A 15,465-nucleotide genomic window follows, 5' to 3' on the forward strand; every position below is an offset into this window, starting at 1 on the left:
GTTCACATTATCCCAGCTTATTAACCTTGCATTCATTACAGGAGCACAGACACATGAGCATAAAGGAGAAAAATTTCCATAACTTCGTTTTCAGTTTCCAATAGTGTCTTCAAATGCTTCTACCAACTCGTTTTGACCATGTGGGTCTTGGCTTGGCTATAGAAACGTCATGCTGGATATTATTCTCCTTCAGAGATACTCCAATTTTGGCATCTAGCATGAGCCACTATGATAACCTTTCCACCATCATATCTTACCCATCTCCGCCTACATCTGTGTTGATTGACAGTGCTGTCTTGTGTGCAGGGAGGTCTGTCTGAAGATGATGGTTGGGCATGTGTTCACTGGAGAAGTGTCAGAGCGCATGCACACACAGCCCTCTCCTCCTCTCCCTGAGACCACTTCACTTTATTTCTGGGTGTAACTTGATTTTGTACTTTTTCTGTGCACCTTCTTAAAAAATTACGGACAGCCAACTTTTTTAAGGACACATTTGAGGCCAATAATATATCGCTAACATTACATGTGATATAAGTCTACAGACCATAAATCCTATATGAAGACATGAGCTGCATTCATTGTGAACTGGAGAAAGGTGAAAAATATGTTTAAAAAATCCGTACAATTTTCTCCAGCTTAAAAAAAAAAAATAACGGGACGCCTTTTTTGTATTGATTGGTCAAGAATTTCTGGATGGTTGGCAAACCTGTTGAGTGGTCCCACCAGAGAAAACAAAGGGATGTGAGTGCATGTACTCCGTCAAGCCCACAGCGAGTTTTTCTTCAGAAAGAACTCGCTTTGGGCAAGGCAGTGCTGTCAAACAACATAGAGGAAAGCAAAATTATGCAAAATCATGCAAAATATGGGGTTTGAATGGTTCACTGAACTGCTTGGGTACACCAAGACCTTGATTAGTGTACTGCATTAAATAGGATCTTCAGTAGAATAGACTGCAGTTTAATAAAATTAGTAGTACATTTTTATAGGTATGTCCCCTACATAGCTATACGTGTTTTGGGGATAAAAAACATCCTATAAGGGGAATGTCAATAATTCAAATGCTATGGGGGATATGGTGTCCATTCATGACGCATAAGGTTAATCTTTTCCTATCCATCATATCCACGAATCCTAGATCTCGGCAGCATATGTAACAGCACAATGATCCCTCGAACTGTTGTCTATCTGCTCATTTGTTTTTACAGTGATCTTCAGCATTTCAATTTTCATGATCCATTGGAAGAAACCAATGGGGAAAATCACATTCCCAATTTCCTGTATTTCTTCAGCCTACTTAAAACTCAGTTCTGAGAGATTTGGTACTATCGCCTAAACCCAATGAGGTTTTCTTTCTATGCTTATAAAACCTTACAAAAAGTCATTTCTATTCCAATGTCTACAAAGACAAAGAGAAGGAGCGTCAGCATTTTGCATATGATGTGCTATTTATGTAATGCCTGCGGTTTACTTGATAAGTAATAATGGCTTTGGTGGCCATTAGACTGGCATTGGATTAAAAACTTGAAGGATGTAATGACATGTATGCTATTTAGATAAGCTGTACGGTGGTCACCACTCGACTATCTCCTCGCCTGCAGCTCTTGTGATTCCTTCTACCTGGCTCATTATGCCTGTCATGCTGCCAAACTGACAGACTCTTGGCTTCCATTACATAACTGACAAGTGGCTGCCCGTAGGGTGGATATGACCCACAAGGCTATGCCGGACATTGAAGCGGGACGCTTCAGCATTTATATCACTCCCTTGCCTTCTTTTTAATGTTCAGACAAGGAGCAAAGAAGAAGCCCTGTCCTGATACAACATAATGCCCAAAATGATGGAGTCCCATTATGTTATTGACGGGGCCTGAATTGGTGAACGCCCCCATGCAGTCGTCCATCACACCTAAGCCGACTCTTCATTGTGTAATTTAGTATCATGCCTTCAGCTTTGCGCTTGGATCAATCCTTGCCTCAGGCTCTCATAAGCCAGCGGGAATCACAGGTTCTGCAAATCTATTCCAAAATGGTTTGCAGTGTCCAAAAATCGCTCTTTACCGTGAAATGTAAACTCTTCATCTCCTGCCTCCAGAATGGATAATTTACCATATGAACATGTGACTGTTTTATTATCAGAAGACAAAGTACTACTACTCCACATTTGCATATGCTATAAACATATGAACATGGAAAAAAAACATGAATAAAAAATCTAAAAACAAAGGAAAAAAACCAAAGGAATAATAAAGAATGCTATATGCAATCTGAGTCATGAAGAGGTAGAGTAGGACCCCATAGTTTTCTAATTTTGTATTATTAGTTCCCCAGAGCTATGAGGCTGAATGGAGCCTTATACCAATAAGAAGTCCAGACCTCATTCTCAGTCACCTGGCAATAGATGTCATCAGGGCCATTCTCCATGAATTGGCCTCCAAGGCTATATCTACATTAGGTATGATGTATACAATGGGCAGACACAGATGGCTGAAAGCTCCCAAACAAGAACAGTATGTGGACCTGGACCCCCTGCTCTCCAATAACTTATGCTTATTAGTACAGTTGGCGCGCATTGACTTGCAGCACCCAGTCCTTTGGCCGTGTCAGTAATTCATGTCCACTGGATGGGAGCCCTAAGAGCTGCTCTTTCCTGATGGCATCTGTTAAGATACAAACTTGGAGGGAAAGCTGATTTTAATCCGCACTGTCAGTGTCACAGTGTGACAGTCATTCTGGATCGGGCTGTAGAAGGTCATCGCGATTAGCTCTGAATAAGGATGTTCAGCAAGGAAAACCCTGACGCACGTTCACTGTCGCTTCTTCCTACGCCCCCCAGGAAGAAACGACAGTGAAACGCGCATCGGGGTTTTCCCTCCTGAGCATCCTTATTCATACAGGTATTGGCAGCACCTTTTACAACCCCCTTGTTATAACTCCATTGTTGTAATGGTCTCTATGCACCTTCAAGCATTTGCACTTTAATACATTGTGTATTGATTGTGATGGGCATTATTTTTCTACTCTACCATATGCAATATATTAATTTAATACCCACTATCCTGTCTCATGCATGGGTTTATACTTAATATTTATTTATACCTTCTCAGTGCTTTGCCATTGTACTTTCAGGTCTATATTTATATCTTTATACTACAACTGTGTTGATAGTTATTTTTCCACTTGGTTGATATTATTATTTCACTCACAGTGTTTGTTTATGATATCTTTTTGAAATAAAATTTATGTACTTAAGTGTTTCACTTAAATTTTTATTATATGGTTGCTCGGAGGTCACTCTGTTTCACGTTCTATGCCCCTTTCTATTATTATTTCCTGTCAAGAATTTTGTTTTTATCTGATTTACATCAATAAAACATTTATATTTTACTTTGGGTTGTGCACTTCCCTTCTTTTAGGTATATAAGCTAACACAGGGGTTGTGACGGTCATCAGGTGAGCAAATCCTGTTTTTACTTTTCCCCTGTAAACCGCATAAGATTCTATCATGCTCATTGACATTCCAACTTTTACTTTATTCCTGACGGCATCTGTGGATTTTCTTCTGATTAGCCGGTGGCCTGGGATGATTCACACGTGATGGCATGCCAGGACGGTTAATCAAAAGAAGAGCCATGAATGCCGTCAGATAAAAGGCGGTTCTCCCTCACCTATTCATGCAGACACAGATTGCTGATGTGGCAGACATCAATTCTCGCCAACTCTGCTCATTAGCGCATCTGATATACAGCGGGTATCATACTTCTAGAAGCTACTAGGGTAGCATTGGACCCTCTTATCTTTGTATATATATCATACAGAGACATTTATTAGTGATGGGTGAATGTGCTCCGAAAAGGTGTTATCCGATCATGCTTTCGTGCTAGCCGAGCGTCTTTGGCGTGCTCTAAAATTATGTTTACGTCCCCATGGCTGCATGTATCGCGGCTGTTCGACAGCCGCAATACATGCAGAGATACAGACAAACAGACAATCCCTGCATGTGTTGCGCCTGACCCACAGCCGTGAAACGTGTAGCTATGGGAACTCGAACATATTTTTCGAGCACGCTTAAGTCCCTCAATTAGCACATGAGCATGCTCAGATAACGCTTTATCCAAGCATGTTTGCTTAGCACTTTTGTACCGATGCCCTCTTTGCTGCAGACTTATGTTTGCTATTGCATATGTCGCGTCCTGGAAGCGGAAGTGTCACAAGTTGGAAATCTCTCCCCCAGCTAAAGAGAGTCAATCTAGTAAAAATCACAGTAATATCCTGCAATTATCAGCTTTGATGCCTTAGCCGAAACGCTTTCTGCTGCTGCTAACATTAGTTTTGCCCTGTCCCTCAAATATCCACAATTTTCATAACATATTTCACACTATTCTTACACACTTATCTTTTTACATTGTCATACATTAATAATGAATGTAGAATTTTTCAGACCCATTCCTTCCACTGTTGCAACAATATTATCGTTTCTGGGTTGCACTCACGTGTACAGCCGCTTTTCTTATCCGTCACGATTCCTCGGAAATTCCAGAAGCCGGGCTCGCATCGGTCACACTTCAGCCCACCTACGCCAGGTTTACAGGAGCACTGGCCAGTGGTGGGATCACAAGTGCCCCCGTAGGAACCGTGCACGTTACACTGGCAGCTGCCTGGAGAAAAAGCAGAATGAATCTGTGTCAATGACCTGTAAGGCGTTCATGTCATTTTAATTATCCGTTTCACTGCCAAACCGAAACTCCAGCTGGCAGCCAAAGGTAAGAAGACACATAAAGTTATGCTCTATGTAGTGAGACATTAAATCTTTTAAGTAGTTCCATATGGCATACTCTGCCGCCAGGGTGTCATTGTGTGCGGTCGTGCGAGGGACGATAATAAAAAGGTCACGAGTCCCTGCAGTGAAGAACTTCCTAGGACGCCGTATCGGGGATATATTCAAGCGGCGATGTATAACCTTGTCCGATCATGGCGAGAGATTTATGGTTACAATCAAATCCTATTTTATTATCGTTAGGAATGATCATCACTTATGACTGTTTGTGCTGCACCCAACGGCGTTAAATACCGGGCGAGTCGCACGAGGCAAAGACGTCAACTCGTGGTAATACCAGACCGTGATTCCACCTCTTTCTATTTAGTTATTCTGGCTATTTATCACAGTAAGTGATTAAGTCAATGAGCAAATGTTTCCCCAAGACCAGTCAATCCGCCAACGAAGACTCGAAATGTTATCACCTACATACAAAATGATGACTTATTTGCAGAAAACGCTGCCCGTGATTCATAGCAGGATTTAAGCCCTTGACAATGACAAAAAAGGGTTAATCAGTTGGAGGCTACGCTGACGATACAGTGAGCAATATGTCACCGTGTATTTTCCTGCATTTAGATCACTACTATTAATAACCCTCGCTCGGTAACATAGCAGGTGACAACATGGGCCGGGCACTGCTGGCACGGGATGCAGCCATTTTCATCTGTAGAGGTGCGGAGAAAAACAAAAAAAAGAAAGAAATAGATGGCAAGATGAATTCCTAGGATTTGCCGTGACTTTGAAACGAGTGAATTAATCTTCAGCCGACTGCTGGAAACATCTCGTGTGGAGCGGCTTTGGGTCTTCGTTCACAGCCGGCAAAAGTGAATCGAGGCCAAGAAGACGGAGCGGTAGATGGATTAAGCTTGCCATATTGCCCTCTCTTTCCGAATGCAGGGACAACGGAGATAGCAGCTGTCTGAAACCCAAACTAACAGGTGCTGGGTGCATTGGATGACATTTCCAGAAAGCTGCTGGGGGTGAGGGTTGTGAGGGACGGAACATGTCTTGCATTATACAATGGATTTTCTTCTCGCAGGAACATGGCCCCTAAAGCCGAACGTGCACTGGCACCTCCGTGTGTGATTTCTGCAGACGGGAACTTTGGTATATTTATAGAAATAATGAAGATCTCACACTTTGCAACATATCCAGGGAGCACAGATCTAGGGTGCTGCTGATTCATCCAGCCGAATCCTCACATCTAAGGGCTGCCCTATCGTCTCGCATGTGGTACTGAGGGCGCACAGTGAAAATTATTTTTGAGAGGTCGATGTTTTGAATAGATTTCAAACGAAGATGTCAATGTTTTTGTTCGTCTTATTCCCTTTGTCAGCTATTAACAGGGCATACGCAATGTGAGCCACGTACTCCCTGATCGCTCTGCCAAATGTCACCTTTTTATTATTAAAGGGTCATTCCCTTCTGCATAACAATGGGTAATGTTGGACAGTGCTTGTAAATAAAAGCAATTTTGCAATTTAACGCTTATTAACATTTTTATCTGTTAACCCATTCATGATCACAGGTATTTTCGTTTTTTGCTCCCCTTTTTCCCAGAGCCATAACTTTTTTATTTTTCAAATAAAATGGCCATGTGAGGGCTTGTTTTTTGCGGGACAAGTCGTACTTTTGAACTACATCATTGGTTTTACCATTCCATTTACTGGAAACAGGGCAAAAAATTCCAAGTGAGGTAAAATTGCGAAAAAAGTTCAATTCCAGAGGTTTTTTTTTTTTACCATGTTAACGAAATGTTAAAACTGACCTGTGATTATGATTCTCCAGGTCATTACGAGTTCATAGATACTAAACATGTCTAGGTTCTTTTTTATTTAAGAGGAAAAAAATCCAAACTTTGGTAAAAAAAAAAAAAAAATTGCGCCATTTATTGATATCCGTAGCGTCTCTATTCGTGATCTCGCGTTGGGTGAGGGCTTATTTTGTGTGTGCTGAGCTGACATTTTTATTGATAAAATGTTGGTGTAGATATGATCTTTTGATCGCCCGTTATTGCATTTTATTGCAATGTAGTGGCGACCAAATAAATGTAATTCTGACATTTTGACTTTTTTTCTCATTATGCCGGTTAGCGATCGAGTTAATTTTCTTTTATATTGATAGATCGGGCAATTCTGAACGCGGAGATACCAAATATGTGTATATTTGATTTTTTTATGTTTTATTTTGAATGGGGCGGAACATTTATAATTTTTTATTATGTTTTAAATATTCTTAAAAACTTTTTTTTTATTTTTTGCATTCTTCAAAAGTCTCCATGGAGACTAGAAGAAGCAGTACTTCGATTGCCTCTGCTACACACAGGCAATGATTAGATGCTCACTTGCTATGGCGCCAAACACTTGCTATGGAGACCTGTGGTTGTCATGCCAACCCATCAATGACCCACGATCACGTGATGAGGTCACCGATGGGCTGGATTTACAGCGCGCTTCCAGTAAACACGAGTTAAATGCCGCTGTCAGAGATTCACAGCGGCATTTAACAGGTTAACAGCCGCGGGTGGTGGTCGGTCTCCTAGGTAACAAACTCTAAATAAAAGAAATGTGTTAATATCACAAAATCAACTACAAGCTTTAATAAATAGTAAATTGCAAAAGTGCTTGCTTTTTTAAAAGCACTATCCAACCTTATCCATCTATGACGGTAGGAGTAACCCTTTAATGCAACTCAAATTCAGTATCTTAATTTGGGTCAGGAATTCATTTTTTTTTTTTACAGTTGAGCTCTAAATCTCCTTCTCTTCCATAAAAAAAGTCAAAGTGCTAAATGCTAAAAATCTAGATGCATCCTGCCACCATTAGGGGAAGCTAATAGTATATACACTTTCAGAACTAGTAAAAAAAACTCCTAGTACAAAAATGTAAGCAGTTCTTCTTTGTTTGATGGCTTGTGACTATCCATCTTCCTCTTGATTACACTCCAGAGGTTTTCAATGGGGTTCAGGTCTGGAGATTGGGTTGGCCATGACAGGGTTTTGATGTGGTTGTCCTTCATCCACACATTGATTGACCTAGCTGTGTGGCATGGCACATTGTCCTGCTGGAAAAACCAGTCCTCAGAGTTGGGGAACATTGCCTGAGCAGAAGGAATCAACTGTTTTTCCAGGATAACCTTGTATGCGCCTTGATTCATATGACCTTCCCAAAGATTAACCTGCCCAATTCCAGCCTTGCTGAAGCATCCCCAACACCAATCCTCCACCAAATTTCACAGTGGGTGCAAGACACTGTGAAGATGACGTTTTTATTTAGCCAAGTCTCCAATAGGTGTCATATGGTCTTTCTCTTTGATAGACCTTATCTCAACTTTCTGAACATCATATTTTTAATATTCTCGCACGATTCTCTTGTGAGTCTCTCGCATGAAAATCTGGCACTGCCGCCGGCACTCGGATCGGAGCGTGCAGCTACATATATTTTTATGCAGCCGCATGCTCCGGTCCCAGTGCTGGTGGCTGTGCCAGGTTTTCATGCGAGAGACTCACATGAGAATCGTGCAAGTCTCTCGCAAGTGAGTATGAGCCCTCAATGGGAATCTGTCAGCATAAAATGACTGTTCAAACCAACCACAGGCTCTTGGTGCACCTATGGCTTGACCAAACAGTTTGGTGAACCTTCCCACCTATTCGCTTCCCATCTATTTCCTCCAGTTCTGTGATTGACAGTTCTGGCTTTAAAGATGCCAGAGATAAATGGAAAACAAGTAAGTAGGAAGGAGCACTGAATTTTTTGGCCACACCAAGGGGAAACAAAGCACCAGTGCTTGGCTTTTTTTTATTATTATTTATTTACAGTGGGGCAAAAAAGTATTTAGTCAGTCAGCAATAGTGCAAGTTCCACCACTTAAAAAGATGAGAGACGTCTGTAATTTACATCATAGGTAGACCTCAACTATGGGAGACAAACTGAGAAAAAAAAATCCAGAAAATCACATTGTCTGTTTTTTTTTCATTTTATTGGCATATTATGATGGAAAATAAGTATTTGGTCAGAAACAAGCAATCAAGATTTCTGGCTCTCACAGACCTGTAACTTCTTCTTTAAGAGTCTCCTCTTTCCTCCACTCATTACCTGTAGTAATGGCACCTGTTTAAACTTGTTATCAGTATAAAAAGACACCTGTGCACACCCTCAAACAGTCTGACTCCAAACTCCACTATGGTGAAGACCAAAGAGCTGTCAAAGGACACCAGAAACAAAATTGTAGCCCTGCACCAGGCTGGGAAGACTGAATCTGCAATAGCCAACCAGCTTGGAGTGAAGAAATCAACTGTGGGAGCAATAATTAGAAAATGGAAGACATACAAGACCACTGATAATCTCCCTCGATCTGGTGCTCCATGCAAAATCCCACCCCGTGAGGTCAGAATGATCACAAGAACGGTGAGCAAAAATCCCAGAACCACGCGGGGGGACCTAGTGAATGAACTGCAGAGAGCTGGGACCAATGTAACAAGGCCTACCATAAGTAACACACTACGCCACCATGGACTCAGATCCTGCAGTGCCAGACGTGTCCCACTGCTTAAGCCTGTACATGTCCGGGCCCGTCTGAAGTTTGCTAGAGAGCATTTGGATGATCCAGAGGAGTTTTGGGAGAATGTCCTATGGTCTGATGAAACCAAACTGGAACTGTTTGGTAGAAACACAACTTGTCGTGTTTGGAGGAAAAAGAATACTGAGTTGCATCCATCAAACACCATACCTACTGTAAAGCATGGTGGTGGAAACATCATGCGTTGGGGCTGTTTCTCTGCAAAGGGGCCAGGACGACTGATCCGGGTACATGAAAGAATGAATGGGGCCATGTATCGTGAGATTTTGAGTGCAAACCTCCTTCCATCAGCAAGGGCATTGAAGATGAAACGTGGCTGGGTCTTTCAACATGACAATGATCCAAAGCACACCGCCAGGGCAACGAAGGAGTGGCTTCGTAAGAAGCATTTCAAGGTCCTGGAGTGGCCTAGCCAGTCTCCAGATCTCAACCCTATAGAAAACCTTTGGAGGGAGTTGAAAGTCCGTGTTGCCAAGCGAAAAGCCAAAAACATCACTGCTCTAGAGGAGATCTGCATGGAGGAATGGGCCAATATACCAACAACAGTGTGTGGCAACCTTGTGAAGACTTACAGAAAACGTTTGACCTCTGTCATTGCCAACAAAGGATATATCACAAAGTATTGAGATGAAATTTTGTTTCTGACCAAATACTTATTTTCCACCATAATATGGAAATAAAATGAAAAAAAAACAGACAATGTGATTTTCTGGATTTTTTTTCTCAGTTTGTCTCCCATAGTTGAGGTCTACCTATGATGTAAATTACAGACGCCTCTCATCTTTTTAAGTGGTGGAACTTGCACTATTGCTGACTGACTAAATACTTTTTTGCCCCACGGTATATAGCACCATTAATTCCATGGTGCTGTACATGAGAAGGGGGTTACATACAAAGTTATATGGGTTATAAGGTTTGAATAATCATTTTGTGCTCACAGATTCCTCTAAACACCAGCTCTTGCATGAAGGTGAATGATGAAGCAGTGATCCTGGACTGAACAGATCTAGGGTTTTAACTTCTGGGCTTAGTGCCTATTACAGGGAGCATCTTCCTTGTTGGAGTGCATTAGAGTCAACTGTCTGCTTACTTATGGGTCAGGAGCTGTGTAGGCAGGCAATCTGAGCTGTCAATTCCATCACAACCTACCAGCCCCTATCCTTTGCCCCCTTTCCCTTTGCTCTTGTGCTACCGGTCATCCTCAGTGATCGGTTGAATGAAACTTACTCAGAGATTCACCAAAAGCCTCGTGAAGCTGAATGATCAGCGATTAGTCGGAGAGCCTACAAGTCGAGTGCTGGCAACTTGCAGCTTTTGTCTCCCTGGCTTTTGTAAAGAGACATTACATCTAACGTGCAACCTCCATATTCTGTGCTGTTCATCACTGCAAAATACTCTACAACGGGATTTCTAGCAGTGAAGCTAGTCGTAAGTGTTACTATCGGGCAAAATTTCTCATGATTATGCATTAAAATGATTGATGGAAATACGTTTATGTGTGGTTTCATAGTTCTACTGTCTGCAATACTATTTTTTCATGGTGAAAACATATGCCATTGGCGGTCTACTGCCGATCTTTCGACTTCAACGTATTCCTGTATTTGCTTAACTTTAAAGTCCATATTTATAGGACACAAAGGTGACATAGTCCTTTTAGTGGCTGCATTAGAATCAGTTTATTTGGGCCCTTGGGCAACACAGTCCCAGTGGGCCCCTCTTCACATTAGATTTTTTCCTCCTAGCCTGCCAAAAGCTATCATTTTATTTTTCAGACAGTAGAGTCGTATAAAGACTTTATTGTTGAGCTGCAGTTCTTATCAGAAACATTTTCCTGATCTCGTTTTATTCCTTATTTTTGGCAAGCGACCAAAACAAGTTATTCTACTATCACTTTTTTTGTGTGTTTATTTAGTTTCTCACGTCATATTATGATAGTTTTAATCGTTCAGGTAATTATACATGCAACCATTCCAAATATGCACATTTTTCTATTTTTATTTTATTTATGTTAGCTTGAAAACAGGGTGCAAAATTAACTTTTGAAGACTTTACTTTTTTTTTTTACAATTTTTATTGGCATTTGATTCAAATCCTGTGATATTGTACTAGATTGTAAAACTACCAATTTGCTATGAAGCCTACCCACAGGTGTACAAACATGCTGACACGGGGCATTTAGTAGGCCTCACAGCTGCTCTGGACAATGCCATGGGCACCCTGCATTTGTGCTGCAGGGAGCGGATAGGATAAAAAAGGATACCTTCCTCCATTTTCAACCTTTGATTGACAGAGGCATCTAAGAAGTTGAAATGGTTGCTCTGATGAGAGATAGTAGTGTGACTCAGGTGCTGGCTGTATATTGCAGCTACAAACTCTCTTCATGCAGCATAAAAAAAAATAAATAAATAGTCTGAACTCAAAAAAAGGAGAAGTTCTGAGGGGAGGGGGAGATAGGCTGTTAACTTAAGTAGTCCATATAGAAGATATCCAGCACACTTTAAAAGTCATCAATTGCAAGGTGGTTTATTTAAAAATGTATATACACAGATGTGAGATAAATCCAATAGAACAGAGATAAATCCAATAAAACAGAAGCGACACTTTAACATAAGACGTTTCGCCCTGTCCTGGGTCTTTGTCAGGAGTCCTTCAGACTGAATATAATTGCTATTTCAATGTTATAGTGTGCATTGTATATACTGTTCTAAAATGCTTGTTCAAAGTTGCACATAAGTAAGAAGTTGCATCACGCGCCATTACAGAACTAGAGACTCCTGACAAAGACCCGGGACGAGTCGAAACATCTTATGCTAAAGTGTTGCTTTTGTTCTGCTCAATCTATCTCTGTACTATTGGACTTCTCTCACGTCTATGTATATGCATTACTGAATAAAATCACCTTGCAATTGAGTGGGGTGGATATCTTTTGCTGCGCATGTATGGCAGGTTTTATCATTGGAAACCTGGGTTGAGTATGCCCCCGAAGCTAGATTGGTACTGGACTTGTTAGTACTGGTAGTCGAATCCTTTTTGAAGAGTTATCAATCACTTGTTAAATAACACTTATTACATGAGAAGACAAATAATAAGGGTATCTTACTTGGGCATCCGGCCAGACCAACTCCAAGGGCAGCAGTGACATTGTCGGGACAGCAGCCATACACCGTGTGAATGCAATGCGGGACCACAGGAGGAACGCTAGTGGAGGAAGCTGTCAAGAAAAAAAGATTTTAAAAAATGGGATAAGGGCACCGAGGTTGAAAGCACCACAGGAGTTACATTTCCTTGCAATAATCCGCTCTCAAGGCTCATTTCACTCTCGGTGGCAGATCTATGTGACAGAACTCAGAATGCCTGGGATAACACATGGCGATGTGAAAGCAAAATACACAAAGCGCATTTTCACATTAAAATGATGAAGCTGCCGCAATTTCACTAAAGCAAAATGCCCTGCGAGAGATTGAGGTGATTGTGTTTCAGGCAGAGAGAGGAGAATCTGGATGATTATAGGGAACTGATTAGGAAGACGTCCAAAGCGAACGTACGACGTAAGTGGAGAATTATAGATCAGTCCCTTCAGTAAACATAGATCTATTTAGGATTCGTTATAACGTAGGCTTTGATTTCTGTCAAATAAGAGGGTGGGCGTAATTATGTTAAAGTACTACCATCATACCGGCATCCTGAAAGCCGCCATTCGGTGGACTGAACCGATACACGTCTATCAATTATCTAGAAGCCACCGCTTCATAAATATTCATGAGCTTCTCAATAATCATGGGAGGGATAGGATATTGCCAGGCCTTAATCTTATAAATGCGGGACTGTAAAATGGCCACTTCTACCCAACGCCATCCTATGGGGGTATATCCTGAGATATAGTGTATAGTGTAACAGAATGAGAACCAGACTGATTAAGACATAAATGATGAATTCGTCGTATTTTTTATGCATCGCCAGACGAGCGTTACCAGGAGGATGTAACAATAATGAGGCAGATCATTGTCTTTAATCATCCGTATTGTCGTTAGGTATTCAGGATGGGGAGATGGCGCTTTTCTCATTTGCATAGCAGCGCAAGATCGGTGAATGCTTCAAACCAAAAAGTATGGAAGAATTACAATGCAATGTCTATGAAATATGCATGTGTATTGCAGGGTACAAAAAATACATCTTAAGACGTCTGTGCACTTTCATTATATGGAGTTGATTATTTTCATAGCCCACACATAAAAGTACCTGATGCGGATGGAGCTAGCACTCAATTTATCCTTATTAAAGCCATTGTCTAAAATTAAAGAAGTGTCCTGTTTTACCTCTTATTTTATTGCCGATGTTCCCTTGAGTTTGCCGTTTTTAATTTTTTTAAATCTGCCATAGGGTTCCAGAGATAAGGGCCTTTTTAAATGCGGCCAATTTTTATAGACTTTACTAAGTAGTCATGGCAAACAGGGTAATTATGCAGAGTAGCCTAAAGACAGACTCCAAAGGATCCAGTGAGCCCCCTTTGGAAAGACCATACAATTTAACTTTAAAAAAAAAAAGGTCAAAATCTCAGAAACCAAAGGCAGATTTAAATGAAAGAAAAAAAAAATATTCAGGGGAGCAGCAGGAAAAAAATAAGCGCTAAACTGTGCACTTTTCACCTGGTGACAAGTCCTGTTTATGCATTCTCAGACTGAATAGGAGGAAAATATTCAATATTATACAACAATTGGCCTCCATACTATTATCCTGAAGTAAATGGCGCAAAATGACCAACTTTAAGAAAAAAAAGATTTTGCAGTACTCTGTCGGGAGTGGTTGTTATGTGGATGTCACCCTGTTGGGAATAATGGCAGTTTTCAAGAAAGAAGTAATTTAATTTGGAAAAATTAAAAGTCCTTCATAAAATTTGCAGAAAGGTAACGTTGAACACACCTAACTACCCCTTATCTGTGAGAAATTGTACACAGAGTATCCAGTGCATATTAATTAAAGGGGTATTTCAAATATTCACCTTATTGGTTAGCTATTGGGTACTCTGGGACCCCACCTACAGTGGCATGTCTACACTCTTGTAGATATGTGTGCTCACATAACTTTGACCAAGGTTTCAGACTTTCATTAGCCTGTTAGGGTTATGGCTTGTTCACCATCATCGTTAGGAAAAGCCAGGTGATGCAAATTTTCCAGCTTTATAAAACCCTAGCCTCCTCTAGCCTTGTGCCAAAACACAGCAGCCATGGGTTCTTCTAGGCTGCTGTCTAGCACTCTGAAAATGAAAATGGTGGATGCCCACAAAGCAGGAGAAGTGTTATGAATAGGTCACCGAGGAGGATAGCAGGAATAGGCTAGGCCACCAGGAAACCAGAAAGGTTGGTAACTCAGCGGATTGCAGACCCCTAATCCTAACAACACAACCAGCAGTAGAAGTGGGGCGTACCTACGATGCCCTAGATGCCTCGGCACAGCTGGAGAACTAACTAAGCTTAAAGCAAGAAAGGTGAAATCTAAACTGCCCCGGAGTAGAACCCCAAAGAAATAGATAGCCCCCAAACATATATTGTCAGTGAAACAAGATGAGGCACAAACACAGGCAGAAAATAAGACTGAGCAAATGATGGGGCCCAAACTGTCTAAATAGGATAGGAAAGGAAAGACTCTGTCTGCAATCATGCAAAAACCCTAAAAAATCCAATACGTCAGATGTACAAAAAACACTGAGGTCTCATGACCTCTCCCCCACTATATCAGCATTCTGGTGTGAACTAGCAGCAAAGCAAAAGAGACTAATATAACAGGGGACTGAATAAACTGACACAAGCTGTAACATATGCAGCGGGGTCCAGCACTGCCCCAACAGGGAGCACACTGAACCCTCACAGAAAAGCAGAAAGAGACAAAACCAGATCAAATGCAAAGGATTAGCAAATGAACAACTTAACTGAAAAATGCAGGATCAGGCAGGAGACAGAAGACTTCAAAATGCACAGGAAGAAACTAATCACCAGCAGCAACTAAGAGAAGCCTGCTCACTTATATCCTCCCAGTCAGTAACCCCTAATTTCCAATCATCGTCGTCAGGTGGCA

At 41.2% G+C, this 15,465-nt stretch overlaps 1 protein-coding gene and 1 long non-coding RNA gene across 14 annotated transcripts in view; one reads left to right on the forward strand and one right to left on the reverse strand.

Moving 5' to 3' along the window:
- AGRN (agrin) overlaps positions 1-15,465 on the reverse strand; it is a 719,629-nt gene that overhangs the window by 121,133 nt on the left and 583,031 nt on the right. For all 13 annotated transcript variants that reach the window (XM_073585333.1, XM_073585332.1, XM_073585329.1 and 10 more), the window contains 2 exons: positions 12,494-12,604; positions 4,490-4,654 (listed from right to left, as the gene is read on the reverse strand). In XM_073585333.1, the coding sequence (XP_073441434.1) occupies positions 4,490-4,654; positions 12,494-12,604 (276 nt within the window). The remainder of the gene's footprint in view (positions 1-4,489; positions 4,655-12,493; positions 12,605-15,465) is intronic.
- LOC141097853 (uncharacterized) lies at positions 5,341-6,300 on the forward strand. The gene is made up of 2 exons (XR_012234056.1): positions 5,341-5,753; positions 5,855-6,300. It is a non-coding gene; the product is annotated as an uncharacterized lncRNA (long non-coding RNA).

This window comes from Dendrobates tinctorius, unplaced genomic scaffold, assembly GCF_039654945.1.
Source record: "Dendrobates tinctorius isolate UK_male_01 unplaced genomic scaffold, ASM3965494v1 ptg000086l, whole genome shotgun sequence".
Lineage (NCBI taxonomy): Eukaryota > Metazoa > Chordata > Amphibia > Anura > Dendrobatidae > Dendrobates > Dendrobates tinctorius.